The sequence below is a fragment of the Lissotriton helveticus genome, chromosome 9 (assembly GCF_964261635.1).
Source record: "Lissotriton helveticus chromosome 9, aLisHel1.1, whole genome shotgun sequence".
Classification (NCBI taxonomy): Eukaryota; Metazoa; Chordata; class Amphibia; order Caudata; family Salamandridae; genus Lissotriton; species Lissotriton helveticus.
Window position 1 is genome coordinate 610,360,536 of NC_136070.1, and position 16,746 is coordinate 610,377,281.

General features: G+C 45.8%; 1 protein-coding gene across 1 annotated transcript in view; it reads right to left on the minus strand.

Annotated features, from left to right (window-relative positions):
• SPTBN4 (spectrin beta, non-erythrocytic 4) overlaps positions 1-16,746 on the minus strand; it is a 1,415,585-nt gene that overhangs the window by 875,787 nt on the left and 523,052 nt on the right. The window contains 1 exon segment of the mRNA XM_078660647.1: positions 11,807-12,070. Within this exon segment, the coding sequence (XP_078516773.1) occupies positions 11,807-12,070 (264 nt within the window).

Here is a 16,746-nt window from a genome sequence, read left to right on the forward strand (position 1 = left end):
GGATGCCAAGAGATTGTGGCACCAGACTGCTAGGCACTACACCCACACTTCTGCCTCTCACCACACCCATGCATGCCTAGACTATGCTTTCCTGCCGGTTCAGGACTGCCAAGCGCTCCAGGCCATCTCTATCCTCCCGAGGGGCCTGTCGGACTATTCCCCAGTGCTACTTCACGTAGGGGCCCTTCCCCCATCCTCCCGACTGTTTTGGCAACTCAACTCCTGGTTCCTACAAGACGAGGAATTCAAGGACAGCATTGGCGCTGAAATCAGTGCCTATTTTACCGCTAACCAAGGTTCTGTGTCCTCCTCTCGCACCCTGTGGGAGGCCGGCTGAAAATCACTCGCGAGTCGCGTGATTCCCAGCTTACGCGTTTGGAAGCACAAGCCACCCTTATCGAGGCGCTAGACTCCGAGGATAGAACTGAAGTCCAGGAGCGGAGACTGGCATTCCTACGAGATGAGATTAGACAGACCTCCCTGGAAGCCGCGAAGCTTCTTCGGCGTTCGTCTGTAGCCAGAGTATATGGCTGGGGAGACAAAAATGGGAAGCTCCTCCATCGCCTCGCCACTTACCCTATGGCCAACCGTATCATACCTAAAATTGTGGACGCAGATGGCACGCTCCACCGCGCCCCGGTGGCAGGGCAGTGGCCCAATGCTTTGCCTCCTACTACGCTACTCTCTACTCCGTGCGGTCGCCTGGCCTTTCTCTCTCCGAACTCCTTCAATGGGAGGAGCTCCCTCTCCCGCGCCTTAGCGAATCTGACGCAGCTGCGTTGGATCGCCCACTCACCCCTTAGGAGGTGTCTGACGCTATTTCGCGCTTTGCGGCTGGTAGGACACCGGGGCCGGACGGACTCCCTCTGGAGTTTTATTCATCCTATTGTGACATCCTGCTTTCACCCCTAGTAGCAAAGTACAAGGAAGCGGCGGAGTGTGGCTCATTTCGACTGGAGACGGATCTCGCTACCATTATGGTGATCTCCAAGTCCCAGCCTCCCTCGCAGAGTTGCTCGGACTACCGTCCCATTACCCTCATTAATACGGAGCTCAAGATCCTTGCCTCCGTACTGGCCAATCGTATACGCCCGCATTTAGCCCAACTTGTCCACCCTGACCAGTGCGGCTTTATGCCTTTCCGAGGGACTAGACACTGTCTCCGACGCCTTCACCTTGTCCTTGCGAATCGACACCTGCTGACTCCATACTTGTCCCTTCTCCTTATCGATTTTGAGAAGGCTTTCGATTCTGTCGACTGGAACTACTTGGACGCAGTGTTGGACCAGTTGGGCTTTGGCGCTCCCTTTCACACTCTGGTGCGATTACTCTATCACCGTCCCCGGGCGCAGGTCCTCGTTAATGGCGCGCTATCCCACCCCTTCCCCATTGGACGAGGTACGCTGCAGGGCTACCCTCTTTACCCGATCCTCCTTGCTCTGGCAATGGAGCCGTTCGCTTGCCTTATCATCAACGACCACTCCCTCACTGGCTAGAAGGGGCCCGGCCTAGCGGAAGAGGATAAAATCGCCTTATATGCAGACAACGTGCTGCTGTTCTTGGCTGACCCCGCCCGATCGGGTCCTCGCTGCCTTCGGGCACTGGCCCTCTTTGAACAAGTGTCTGGACTGCGGCTCAACCAGTCTAAGTCCGTCCTTGTCCCTTTACATCTCTCACGCGAGTGCTTTGACTGGCAGTCGTGGATTCTGCTTCGGAGGCTGTCTTTCAGTGTACCTGGGGATTTGGATTTCCCTTCTCCCTGACCTCGCATGGGAGCTCAATGTCACCCCGCTGGTTAAGCGGATCCGCGCCGACCTCCTTAAATGGCGCAAGCTGCCCCTGAACCCTCTGGGCAGGATCGCCCTATACAAAATGATGATCCTACCCCATTTTTTGTACATGCTCCAGAATACGCACCTCTCCTTTGCTAGATCTTGGTTCCGGGATATGGAAGGCATGGACATGAAATTCATTTGGGGGGGTCGGAGGTCCAGGCTGGCCCTGGCCCAATGCCGAAGCCCACCTTTTGACAGAGGTCTCGGAATGATTAACCTCTACCTCTACTACTTAGCGACTCGTCTACTCACGATCCACGACTGGTTTAATGTCGGCTGGTCTGGCATATCGCTTGGAGTTTCACATCTTGGGCTTCTCCTCTATCCAGGGGATGCTTTATGGGACTGCGGTTCATCGAGCTCTCCCCGAGGTCACGCGCGGAGTATTCCTGGCTTGGCAGGCATCATTACGTCATACCAAATGGGCAGGCAGGTTGACTCACTACACTCCCTTGTGGTGTGGCACCAGGCTTCATGAAGTTGCCTCCCTGTCAGGGTTCCGGCAATGGGATCTCATCGGGCGTAACCTTATTTGGTGACGTCTGGAGCGGTACCCATATCCGATCCTTTCGAGATTGACAGGCTAGACACTCCCTCCATCCCTCTCAATTCTTTCACTACTTACAATTACGCCACGCCCTTCACTCCCACATTCCAGACGGCACGTCCCTGCCTGAATATAGCCCACCCGAGGCGCAAGTCCTGACCGGGGATTTGGGGAAGGGTGGAGTCTCTCGGATCTACCGCTCACTTACTAACAATACCCCTAACTCCCTTTCCCTGCTCCGGGAGAAGTGGGAGGGCTGGCTTGGGACCCTGGAGAATGAGGATTGGAGGGACGCCCAGATGGCCCCTAGGACTATCGTGGTATCTGCAAGACTGCGCCTGGTCCAAGTCTATTTTCTGCGTGCCGCCTATCTTACACCCTTGCGTCTCCACCGCGCTGGGCTTCGGCCTGATGCTAACTGCCCCCGCTGCTCCCACCCCCACGCTGACTTTTATCATATGGTGTGGCTATGTACTGCGGTTCAGGGGTATTGGTAATCATTAACACAAGACCTGACAGGGGTCCTGGGCTGGGAGGTACCCCTTGACCCCACACGTGTTCTGCTGGGCGTCACAGACGGATTGGACGGCTCCAGGGCTGAGAAGCTCTTCCTCAACACTGCGTTGGTGGTTGCCAAGAGGGATATCGCTGCTCACTGGCTAGACACTGCCCCTCCCACTCTAGGGCGCTGGCACCGGGGGGTGGATTGTTGTGCTGCGCAGGAGAGGCCTTTATACATAGCCTGGGGTTGTCCCCGGACGGAAGTTTCATTGCATGTGGGGGAAATGGGACGGGGTACTCGGCGACTGAGATGGTGCGGTCTGCTTTTCAGGTGCACGTGGGTACGCTATTCTTGCTTTCTTTATGTAATCTTGATGTCACCGCGATGTGTGTTCTTCCCCCTATTCCGCCAATGTATATTGTAGCTCTGAATGGTGCTGTTTGTTGTCAACTTTCAAACTCAATAAAATTGGTTGTCAAAAACAAAAAAGAATGCCCGGCATTTGTTTGTTGAAGTGAGTATGACGGGTTATTTTTAAACCACGGTGCCATTGCCCGTTTAATCACAGCCAACGTAGGGTAGGGCCCACTAGCCAACATACACGACAGTGCATGTTTAAGAATACTCAGCATTTGTTTGTCGCAGCGGGGATGATGTACCCGCTTACAGGTGTCCTGCATTTGGGAGGGGGTTTAAAAAAGCGACGCTGTGTGCATCGCATTTCACACGACTGCTAATTATAGAAGCGACGGCACGGGACACCTGGGACTAACTCCGTCTATTGGAAAAGAAGGTAACTTCGGGGAAAGCTGGCGAAAGTTATCAGTGAGAATATGTGGGGGAGGCCAGATATTTTCAATACATCCCCACTTTCTACTATGCCAATACCCTGGGTGGAGAAGTGCATTACGGTACTATTTAATGACTCTGTTTATATATAGAGGCTCATTGGGGTGGAGCACACATAATTGGATGCTCGCCCACAACTAATGTTATTTTCACAGTATAGATGTACTAGTTAGCGTGTGTTTGAGGGGACATGAGACTCTTTTCACAATGATTGGGATTGCCGGTAATGCGGGTAACATGTTCCCTGCTATATGAAGATATGGGGTTTATCAATCAAATGAGGCATCTAATATGGATAGCGTAGGACCCCACATAGCATTCCCTTACATTTCTATTTGGACCTCGGTGGCCCAATGTTAGGGACGGTTAGACCTCCTTGCATTAATATTGAATGGGGCTTTTTTATGAATTTAGTTTCAGGTTTATTCACCCTTTCTTGACAACCGGGTCAGAGGTTTCTTACCCTTACTCTGGAGGAACAAGGACCATCATGAGCACCCCTACATGGTTTATTATTCGTATGGAAGGGTGATTCTTCTATAGAAGTTATCTTGGTGAGTGTACCATTAAATATGAAACTATCAAAGGAGTAGTATAACAAAGGCAATAGGACGCTATGATCAATTATACCCGCATTCTCCTAATACAGGTATTGAAGCAATATAAAAAAACAAGGATCTTGCTTAATTTTTGGTTGCTTAAGACCGAGGCATCCTGTAGAATTTGGATCTCACAGGCTTTGAATAAGGTATGTTTGCCATCTGGGAAACCACTCAGGTTTAGTACCCCATACTATGGGTGATTAATTTACATCAGGCAGTGGCCATAATAATTATAATTTACCTCTGCCTTCTAATAGATTTCAACTGAGGTTTTTTGAGTCCCGAATGGTCCCATGTATCCATAAAGTGAGCTACACAGCTATAGACCACACCTCATGTGTGGAATAGGTAGGTATGATGTGGTACTTAAGGAGGTATATGTATGTAGGTATGATGTGGTATTTAAGGAGGTATATGTAGGTTGATGCATGTGAGCTGAAGTAGATTAAAATAAGTATTCCCTCCTTTGATTTTAAATTGATACAAATCAGGTTTGTAATTGTGAGTCATGATGTATGTTTTAATTTGTTTTTAATTAATGGACCCCCTCAGACAATTATTTACAACACTCTGATTTATTGGATTAAGAAAATATGTACACATATTTAAGAACTGTTTTGAATAGGTTTTGTTAAATATATACACTGAGACGGTGACATATATGTTTTTATGTTTTGTTGTTATACTAGGTGTTTTTATTGTTTATACATTATAAGAGAGAAAAAAATATTACTTGTGTCTTGAAGAAGGTGGTTTTTAACAATCAAGCACCACCGAAACGCGTCGACGCTTTTTTCTATATGACACGGTTATATCCAAGGAACGTGTTCATGCCCAACATAGGATCGTATTGATGGTCATTTGAACGTATTGATGATATGGATTCAATGTGGAATAACCAAACTATGATGTAGTGATTGTGTTCACACTTTTATTTTTGTGTTTCTCGGATAAAATACATGTGATATTCTGGTTTTTAAACGTATGACTGTACCTTTGATTAATTTGTAGGATTGCCTTAGCTGTAGAAAGTTAGGAAACAGTTTTTAATAAATATAATTTGGGATCAAAATGTTGTTGTTTATCATTGTGTGCATTATAATTGTTGGATAGGGTCAATTTGTATTACTTTTGGCGAATGGATTGTGTCTCCACTGTATAACTGGATGTTGGGATGTGCATGAGACTATAGGCTATTTGAGAACCTTCGGGCATCCCCAAGAGAGTCTTTACTTTGATTTACCTACTTCAACACTTACAGTGAAGATACCATACTAAAGACGCTAACCGCTCTCAAACCTTCCAACCATTTCACAGACCCGCTTCCGGCCAACTACTTAAAAGACTTCATTCCTCTGTTACTACCTCTCTGGACCAAGATCATAAATACTTCCCTTCTTCAAGGATCCATTCCAGACATCCTGAAAACAGGTCAGGTATCCCCTATCCTAAAGAAACCAACAGCTGACCCTTCGGATCTAAATAACTATCGTCTAATTTCTAACATACCTATACTAGCCAAACTCTTGGAAAATATGTTAACATGCTGCTGAACAGACACATTGAACAATTTAACCTGCTTAACCAATTTCAATCAGGCTTCCGAGCAGATCACAGTACCGAAACAGCCATGACACATGTAATTGACGACGCTCTAAAAATCCTAGACCAAAACGAAGCCTGTTTTCTAATCTTACTCGACCGGTCATCAGCCTTTGACACCGTCAAACACGGCGACTTGCTAGATCTCCTGAAACACAGAATGGGACTGCCTGGAGCTGTATTGAACTGGTTCGCCTCTTTCCTCCAAAATAGATCCCAAAGATTCAAGGTCAATCAATCTCTGTCCAACTCCATGCCAGTCACGTTAGGAGTTCCGCAAGCCTCCTCCCTCTCACCCATCCTTTTCAACCTTTTCATGGAACCACTCACAAACTTCTCAGCCTCGCCAAGATTCACTTCTATATGTATGCAGTCGACACCCAAATCTACATCAAGATCCACTCACGTGAAGACATCAAATCGCTCAACACCACAGTACAAAAAACCCAAACATGGCTGGCCGAAAGCCATTTGAAAGTAAACTCCCTCAAAAAGGAGTTCCTCTTAATCGCACCCACTATTCAGGACTGGCTGAAGCACTTAACAGCTCTCAAAGGACAACTTCTCACCGTTGAATCAGCGAAATCGCTAGGTGTAATTCTGTACAGTAACCTAAAGATGCAGAAGCATATCAGTGCTTCCACAAAAGGAGCTAACTTCCACACCAAGACCCTGTGAAAACTGAAACCCTTTCTGCCAGCCTACGATTTTAAACAAGCAGTTCAAGCCCTATTAATCCCTAGAGTGAAATATGGGGCTGTAACCTTATGCAGCCTCCCAAGGTCGTTGACCGCCCCGCTAAGAGCAGCTATCAACTCAGCTGCAAGACTCATCACGGGCTCAAAGAGAACCTCTCACATCTCCCCAGACCTTAGAGCCCTCAACTGGCTACCGTTTGAAGCTAGAATTCATCTGGAAATCGCTTGTATGGCGCACAAGGCCCTTCACCACAATTCCCCGCACTACCTGGTTCAGAAACTGGTGCTCTCTGCAGGCATGAGAGCCTCCAGGAGTGCTTAGACTTTTCTACTGAAACCACAACGATTTGCTAAGAAAAAACCTATAACTGATCCTTCTCTGGTATGGCTCCTAGGATCTGGAACGCTTTGCCCATTGAAACAAGATTGAACCCTTCCACTGCCTCCTTCAAAAAAGAAGTGGAAGCAATCCTCATGGCTAAATTCACGTGAATTTACTGACTTATTACTGTATTTTATTGCTAGCTCTGTTTTTGTACTCCATACTATTATTTATTTTTTCGCTCGTTTTTACGTTTATGAGTATTGCATATCTGATTCACTTATAACTTTGTTTGCTATGTCTACTCTTGTTTTCTACATCTGACATGTAAAGCGCTCTGATACCCGCAAGGGTCTTGTTCACGCTATATAAAACTTTCAAATAAATAAATGAATAAATATCTCATGTCTTTAAATGAATTTCATCATCTCCTGTGATTTAAGTTGCAGTTGTAACTTCTGTTTGTGCTATTGTTCCAAAAGGTTTGCCTTTTGCTAAATTGCGCAGTACGTATTTCAACATGTCCCTCAACAAATGTTTTCTCCTATATCAATTAGAACAAACTGAGGAAAGCAAATGTGCTGCACCTGCATCTCACTTTCAGACCAATGTATGAAAATGCACTAATCTTTGACTTCCTATTCCTACCAATAGTTTAAAATCACTTTGTGCAGCATGTTCAGTAAGTAAAATCATCTTGAATAGTCACTAGCTGCCAGACTTTTCAGTGTAATCCACTTCATTACATAGGGTGAATTCATCAAACGATGGAACAACTATATTTCAAGCACTGATAATCACGGTGGTGTACTCCATCCAGGTGTACACTAGCTAATCCAGATGTCACACATTTGAGGGAAAAAATGTTGTTTTAAAATCTCCAAAGATAAATAAATGATTACAGAGAAATGTGCCAGTCACATAAATAAGGGTGTTTTCAAAGTTCCTCAATCTCTTGTCTTATGTTTCACGTTTAGACATTCTCAAATAGCAATGTAATAATACAACTGAGTAGTTTTAACACCAGCATGGCGCTTGTTTTCTGTTTCATATGTGTACTCATAATAGCAATTTAATAATAAATAGCAATAATAATAGCAATTTAATAATAAACGAGTTGTTTTAACACCAGCATAACCTCGCATCTACCTAGTGTTAGATTATTTAACATCTAATAAAATTTCTATAAAAAAAAACATTGTTAGGAATTCTTTAGCTCTTTCTTACACACTCTGGGTAAATCCAAGTTCAATATCATAGTGCAAGGCTGTTGAATCTCTATTCTGTTGTAATGTGCCTCATGTAAACCAGGTGTTTTTGTTGAAGAGCAGCCCTCGACTACCTGGTCTTGCTCACCACTGCAGTCCCTGTAGCAAAGAGGCACCATCCCGGCTCTCCAGCTACCCTGTACCACATTTTGAACCTTTAAAGCTGTAATTGTATTGTGTTTGTCGGTGCTGCTGTGCTGTGCTGACCATATTGTTTTTCATTGCATTGTTTGTCCAATTTCCACTCCATTTTTCCCAGTTTTTTGCCTGGATTAATTATTTTTTTCTGGTCTGTTCTGATCTGGTTCTCCCTGGTCACCCCTGCGATTTCTTTTACCGCAACCCAAGCCCCCTGCCCTCTCGCCTCCCCAACAACCCATCCCACCCTCCCATGGCTAGTTAATGGAGGCTGCAGAGCGGCCGCGCAGTGAACGCACGCAGATGGTGCACCACCAGCGCATCAAAGGCAAGTCCGTCTTCACCCAGTTTGCGTCCAGTGACAGGAACTCTGGCCCTTCTCACTCCCACAGGTACTCCACCGAAGAATTCGTGCCCTGCACTCCACAATCAACAACATCTGCTACCTCTCATCTTCTCACTCCACAGTTGGACCTTTCACCACCCCAACATCGACCACCACAGCATCGAATAAGGCCACGCAAACCCCGGATGACAACATAAGACCAGGCTCCAACCACATTGGCCCCACACATCGCCACAGCAACTCCCCGCGGCTACAAGATGAAACACCACAACTGCACCAACAGACACAGAGAGGACATCGCCATCGTACATCACCATCATCTATCAACTGAACCATCACCAACAACTACAACATGCTGATCACGGAACACAAGAATTTCCAGCTTTGTGTCAACGCCAAAAACACCATTAAAGGTACCCTCGCATCCAGACCGCCAGGACCACAAACTGGCCTCAGCAACGCCATAGTTGAATTCATCCCCCTGCTTGCGGTCAAACCCGAGCAATAGATCTTCCTGGGAGACCTCAACTTCCACTTGGATGACCCCAACAATACCAGCTCCACTAACCCCTGGAAAGACCAGACAGCATCGGCCTCAAGCAGATAGTCACCGACCCAACACATAATGCAGGACACACACCAGACCCCATCTACACATCCAGCAACAGAATCCGATAGAGCCACACTTTGTAACTCACCTAGATGGACAACTCCATCGTACAATCCACACTCACCGGTCCGCCACCACCACCCCCAACCGACACAGCGTTCCCTGCAGCAGCTGGGCCAAGGTAACTCAGTAGCAATGGACCGATGGCCTCAGCACTGCGCAGCCTAACATCACCAGCAACCTGGACCAGACAGTAGAGAATCGGAATGCCTGCATTACCAGCTCTACCGACCAAGCCGCCCCCACCAGACCAGCCAAAATGCACCGACTCACCAAATGAGCTAGCTGGTACACGCCAGAACTCAGCGCATCAAAACACAGATGTAAACAACTGGAAAGCAGTTGGCAAACTAGCCACCTACAAATCAGCCCTCAACAACTTCCACCGCCAGCTCAAAGCTGCAAAAACAGGAGGGCCTGACACACCAGATCGAGCCCAGCACCAACCTAACCAAAGAGCCCTTCTCTATTGAGAGTACACCTGCCCGTCGGCCACAGAAAACTCGATCCCCTCTCACATGAACTCTGTGACACCCTCACCAACTTCCACAACAAGATAGTAACTAACTACAGTAACTTCGATCCCCAACCCTCCGAACTCTTCAGAAACCCATCGACTACAATCACCAACTACCTGCTCAGCGCATGGGATGAACTTAGCACACCGACAACAACCACCCTAATAAACTCCATCCACTCAGGAGCACCCACTGACCCATGCCCTCATCGACTCTTCAACCTCAGAAGCAACGAGATCAGCAATCAGCTCACCACCATCCTCAACGCCTTCATAACTATAGCCACCTTTCCAAACGCATGGAATCACGCTGAAGTTAGACCCCTTCCTCAAGAAATCTTCTGCAGAACTCAGCGAGCTCCAAAACTACCATCCCATCTCCCTTCCCACATTCCCTGCCAAATTCCTGGAGAAGGCCATCATCCTCCAACTCACCGATCATCTGGAAAGAAACACACTGCTTCAACATCTACATGACACCACCTGCAGACATTGTCAGATCGCACATAAACATCATCTCCTCACCGACAACACACAGCTCGTCCTCTCATTCTCACCGGACCCCACCTCAAAGAAGACCAACTTCCATAACTGTATGAAGAACGTCGCAACATGGATAAAAGACAACTGCCTGACACTCAACATGGACAAAGCGGAAGTTCTGATCTTCGATAGACACACCACCCTTTGGAACGACTCATGGTGGCCAGCGGAACTTGGACCTTCCCCCACACCAAAGACCACTCCCGCAACCTTGATCTGCATGCGCCGCTAAATCTTCAAATGGCTCCCCATCAGCACAATGAAAACTGTAGCGCAGGCCCGCATCACCAGCCGGTATGACTTCGGCAATGCACTCTAAGCCGGCATCACCACCAAACTCATGCAAAGACTCAAGACAATCCAGAACGCAGCAGTCAGACTGATCCTCAACCTGCCAGAGAGGACATATATCACCCAGCACCAAAAAGACCTTCACTGGCTCCCCGTCCAGAACAGATGTCATTTCAATCTCCTGACCCACACCTACAAAGCCCTCCACAACGAAGGACCAGCCTACATGAACCACTGCCTAATCTTCCACCAACCTACCAGAAACCGCTGCTCTGCACACCTCACCCTCGCTCAGACATCACGTATCCACTGCAGCCACTCCGGAGGATGCTCCATCTTCCACCTTGACCGCAAAGCCTGGAGCACCCTCCCCTCCACTTCCGCACTGCACACTTGCTGGTCCACTTAACACCTTGGGTGCTTGAGAAGATCCTCTGCTGTATTGGGCCATAATGGAAATGGGTGTGGTCATGATGAGCTCAGCTCGGGATGAGCACACGAGAGGTATACCTCATGACGAGCTGAGCTCATCATGAGCATCGAAGGGGTTAAGGAAAGGACCCAAGAGCTGGCTCTTCAACAGATACCTGCAGCACAGCGCCTGGAAACCACCGGGGTAATTAGTTGCTCTACACAAATACTGATTGATTGATTTTGTTTAGATTAAACTTTGATTGCTGCGCTTTTATGACATCATGCACTAAATGTTTCTACTTACACCAGTCCAGAGCTCCAGTCATGCAAGGGAACTATTAAACACAAACAGCTTCATTATAGACTGCGTTAAGCTGCCCTCTAGAGATCCATCAATAGTTCAATCTATATATTCTGTTGAAACTGCAAAATTAGCATACTTCATTTTAGGGCCGTAATACAACCCATGGAGCAATATGTCCACCCCAGTAATCTTCAATGAAAATAAATACCGCCCTCTGCTAATTATGTCACATTTTATTCATTAATGTTTGTACCAATGGTTTATATAGATAAAATCTGTATGCACTGCATCTTGCTGAATTGTGATCTCTCTAAAGCATTCATTGGTACCTAAAGGTGTATTTACTAAGCAGTCTCACCTGCAGTTTCTTCAGCTGGTTGTTGACGCTGACCATGTCAGGGCCAGGCTCCACGCCATGCAGATCACCCTCCAGGTTGAGAAGCCTCTTATCCAGATCGGCATAGCTCTGAACCAGCTGATCAGCTTTGTTGGCATCGAAGAGTTGTCTGGCCTTGGCCTGCGTGGTAGTCTCTAGTTCCACCCAGCATTGCCGGATGTCCTCCAGCTTCCGGGTCACCACACTTGCTAACTCTGGTTTCTCTTGAATGAGCTGGTGACCCTCCTGAAGAACAGAAAAAATTATCACAGGAAGGTGAGGCTGTTTAGAGCAACACCATAAACAATTATCCCTCAGAGCAGCAACATGGATAAAATAGGTGCAAAGCTGGAGATGAACTTGGGTTTGGAATTCTAACAGCAAGGAAAGACCTGAACAGTTTTGATAGGTCTGTCATTTCTTACTCTCTATGAAATTCATATTTGTTATGTTTATTCTGCATGGTTTACTCTCAATGGATGATTGGTTGAAAGTATTTGATACTACTAGTGACAGGCCTACTCTTGGGGCTGCTTAACTTATTTGGAGGGGGGTTTCATTATAACGTTTTCACTATTATGACTTCTTCTCTCTAGTTATATTAAAATGTCCCACACCATGAAGTTATTCAAAGAAAGGATGATATCTTTTTCCAATTTCTATTTCAATGTGTTCCTCGCTGGAAGGTTTGCAAGCTGACATACACCTTAATCAGTTAAAAAATATTATTTTTATGTAAATTATATAAACCTATTTTTGCCTACTATACAAAAATCATAATAGTTCACATCAGGCCTTTTGTTAAACTCATTTTGGCAACTGATTGCTTCTTGTGCAGAGAAGTCTGCTCATCAATTATTTATCTTCCTATTTAAAAAATTACATGAAGTTTGTAACTTTACAAACCCCAGAACTCTTACACGTGTTAAAATCCCATTAAACATCTGATTCGTTCCAATGAGGCAAAGAAAATTTGTAGAAAAGAATCAAAAACAGACGTTCTGTGCCTGCTTGAAAGAAAGTGGCTATGGCCACTTAGAAAGAGGATTATTTCACAACAACAAAACACTACCTTACAACAGCACTTCTATCGCCTTTCAAAGTCTGCACTCAGCTGGTATTTTTTAAAGGAATACCCCCAAATTCAACTTGCTCCAAGAGAAAGTCCAAACGAGTTACCTATTTGGCATGAATTTATATTTGTGCTGTGGCCCTTTCTGTCTAAGGCACAAAATGGTTGACTGTCTCCTTAAAATACTCCCTCCTGCCAATTGACTCACTGAGTAAAAAAGGAATTGCTATTAAATGATCCACACAGTGGTGTAACTGTTATCATTTACTGTGGCTTTAAAATTCACTTACTCTCCCACACAGATTCTTAAACTGTTTTTCCATCTGGCTACGTCCCTCTAATGCCCACCTCCCTTTCTTCCATGAAACGTGACTCAGATGGACTATGCCAATGTTTTGAACCTCGACCTCTCTAAATATAAGCTGTACGATAACAATATGTGGGTGAAATATATAGCATAAGAGAACGGCAAGTAACTACGGAACACGTAATATGGCCAGAGAAGGGGGGAGGATACCAGGTTGTCATTCTCAGAAAGTAACGTTAAACACATTATAGCAAATTTAACATTGACTAGAGCAGCTGGCCCTGATAATCTACAGGCGGTAATTATAAATACCCAATCACAATGGTGGGCAACATTTTTTACAAAATGTTTTCTGGCATTTTGGAGACAGGGAAGATGCACAGACTTGGAAAGGAGCGATCATTAGACCCATCCATAAACAAGGAGATGTCAAGATCCCCAAAAACTATAGGTTAATTAACCTTCTGGATGTGGGAGAGAAGGTATTTTCTAAAGTAATCTTAGAAAAACTTAAAGAATGGGTAGAGATTAACCAAATAATACCTCTGGAACAGGGGGATTTCAAGAAGGGGTATTCTACAATACACCTGAGTTTTTCCCTTTGGTCCAAAGCGCGGAAGTCGGGGGAGCATGGCGGTAAGCTGTTCAGCTGCTTCATCGATTTCCGGGCGGCCTTTGATCTGGTTGACCGCAACCGGTTGTGGGAGATGTTGAGAAGCATTGACGTCCCTAAGGACCTTTTGGTCATTATACAAGAGCTCCATAGGAACAATTGGGCACAGGTTATCCTGGACACATATGGGACACTGTCAAAGATGATGCCAATTAAAAACAGGTTAAGACAAGGGTGTGTCTTGGCCCCCTTGCTCTTCTCTTTGTTCACAGCAGACTTACCAGTTATATTAAAGAAGGTACGGGGTGCTAGCCCTGAATTATGCGGGAAACACATTGCTTGTCTACTCTATGCAGACAACATGGTAATTTTAGATCGAACAGAGATAGGTCTGCAGAGGAAGCTGATTGTGTTCAATGAATATTGTAGTCAGAAAAAACTTGTTGTAAACCTAGACAAAACCAAGGTCTTGCGCTTTGGTAAGAAAAGGAACACATTTTGTTGGTTTCTGGGCTCCACTAAAGTGGAAGAAGTGAATGAGTATAAATATTTAGGGATATGGTTTAAAAGATCCCTAAAGTAGGAAACTCAGCTGAATGCATTAAGAATACGAGTACAGGCCTCAGTCAGTGGGAAGAAAAAATGTAATAGGAATTATGGAGAAAAGTCGGATAGACCTGTCTTGAAAGCTTATATGGCCATGATACCGCCCCAGTTCCAATATGGAGCCAAAATATTGTATATGAGAGGCAAAAGAAGGTGGGATATTGAAGAGGGAAAATGTACACAATATTTACTATCCCTACCTAGATCATCTATGATACAGGCGGTAAGAATAGAAACGGGCATGGTATTTTGGTAAGTAATGGCACGTATGGCATTAATAAGATTTTGGCAACGCCTGGGAAATGAGGAGGAGCAAAAAAACAGCAGAATGGTGCAAAAGGGACATTATAGAGTGATTTGAAATGGGCATCAGGGGTCAGGAAAATGTTAGAGATAGTATGCAGGGAACTAGGAGTTAAACTGAACCCTCAGGACTTACACATTGATGTTGTAAGACAAGAATTGAAGGTACTAGGGAAAGAAACGTCTCGAGATCAGGATTGCAAGTACCAGGAGGGGAAAAAATCTGTGGGTTTATGATTAAATCATGGATATCTGATCAACAGTTCCCGTATATAGATATACTTCCCAACCACTACTTTAGAAATTAAGTTTTAAGATTACGAATGGGAATTAATCCTTGCTATATGAATGATGGGATAAAAGCGGTTATGATGGATCCCGAACGAGATTGCACCTGCAACCTAGGCACGAGATGCGATATTTTGCACATATTATTAGATTGTCTCAAAGTCCTTGACAACAGAAATTCTTTTTACGACCAATATTTTAAAAATATGGGATAAAGAACCCTGCACAGGCAGCAGAATTGTTATGTTATGTTATGTTATTTTATTTTATATAGCGCTCAAATGCCGCAGCCAAGAGGCGTCCCGGCGCTTTCCAGAGATGGTGAACACAACACAACAGAGGTAAAAAGAAACAGAGGGAATTAGACTGAGGAAAATAGGAAGGTTTTTAATGCCTTCCTAAAAAGAAACAGATCAGGAATATCACGAAGGGTGATAGGTAAAGAGTTCCAGAGAGCCGCCGCCAATACTGAAAAAGAGCGACCGCCCATTCTAGCTCTTTTAAAGCGGGGCACAATGGCAAGATTTGAGCCTGAGGATCGGAGGGTTCTGGACGGGGCATAGTGTTGAATAACCTGTGACAGAATAGGAGGAGAAGCAAATTTTAAAATTTTAAAAGTTAAGCACAATGCTTTAAACTTAATTCTTTGCCCTACAGGCAGCCAGTGTAGATCTCGAATAGTACGGCGGGCGGAGACAAACTTCGGAAGGCCGACAAGCATCCTGGCCGCCGCATTTTGTACCCTCTGAAGGCGAGCCAGTTCTGCTTGATTCAAACCCAGAAACAGAGAGCTGGCATAGTCCAGTCTGGTAAGGACCAGAGCTTGGACTATGATCTGTCTGGTGTTCGCATCGAAAAACTTAAAGATTGGTCGAAGACAATGCAGAACACCAAAACAAGTACCAGCTACACGTTTTGTGTGAGCAGAAAAGGAGAGTTTGTCATCCAACCACACTCCGAGGTTTCTGGCTTCAGCAACAGGGATGGGAACAGGGCCCAGTTCAGATGGCCACCATTGATCTCCCCAAAGTCCACCTTCCCTACCAAAGATGATAACCTCGGTCTTAGAGGCATTGAGTTGCAATCTATTGTTCGCCATCCAGCCCGCCACCGCTTTGAGGCGGACTGAAAGGTAGGGGCATCCATAGTGGAGTCACCATTAAGTGCCACCGCCAGCTGTGTATCATCGGCGTATGACACCATGGTGAGACCAAAACTATGGGCTACCTCCGCCAGAGGCTGAACATATAAATTAAAAAGGGTAGGACTAAGGGCCGATCCCTGCGGAACACCCTGATGAACAGAGCGAGAGGCCGAGACAAACGGAGGTGTAGATACTCTGAATGTTCGATCCGAAAGAAAGGATCGAAACCACTCAAGTGCCTTCTCTCCAACTCCAGCCACCATGAGACGGTGCAAAAGGATCTGATGGGAAACCGTATCAAAGGCGGCACTTAAATCCAATAGGATCAGTGCCGCCGTCTGACCCTGGTCCAGCATCTTCCTAATGTGTTCCACCACAGCCAGAAGTGCAGCCTCAGTGCTGTGACCCGCACGGAACCCATTCTGGGAGTTATCCAGAATATTAGATTCCTGCAGGTGGGAAGATAGAATCTGATTGGCATGAGACTCTGCCAATTTAGCTAGCCAGGGGAGAAGGGAAATGGGCCGGTAGTGTTCGGATTTAGTGGGGTCAAGGGCAGGCTTTTTAAGAATAGGGATAACAGTAGCCT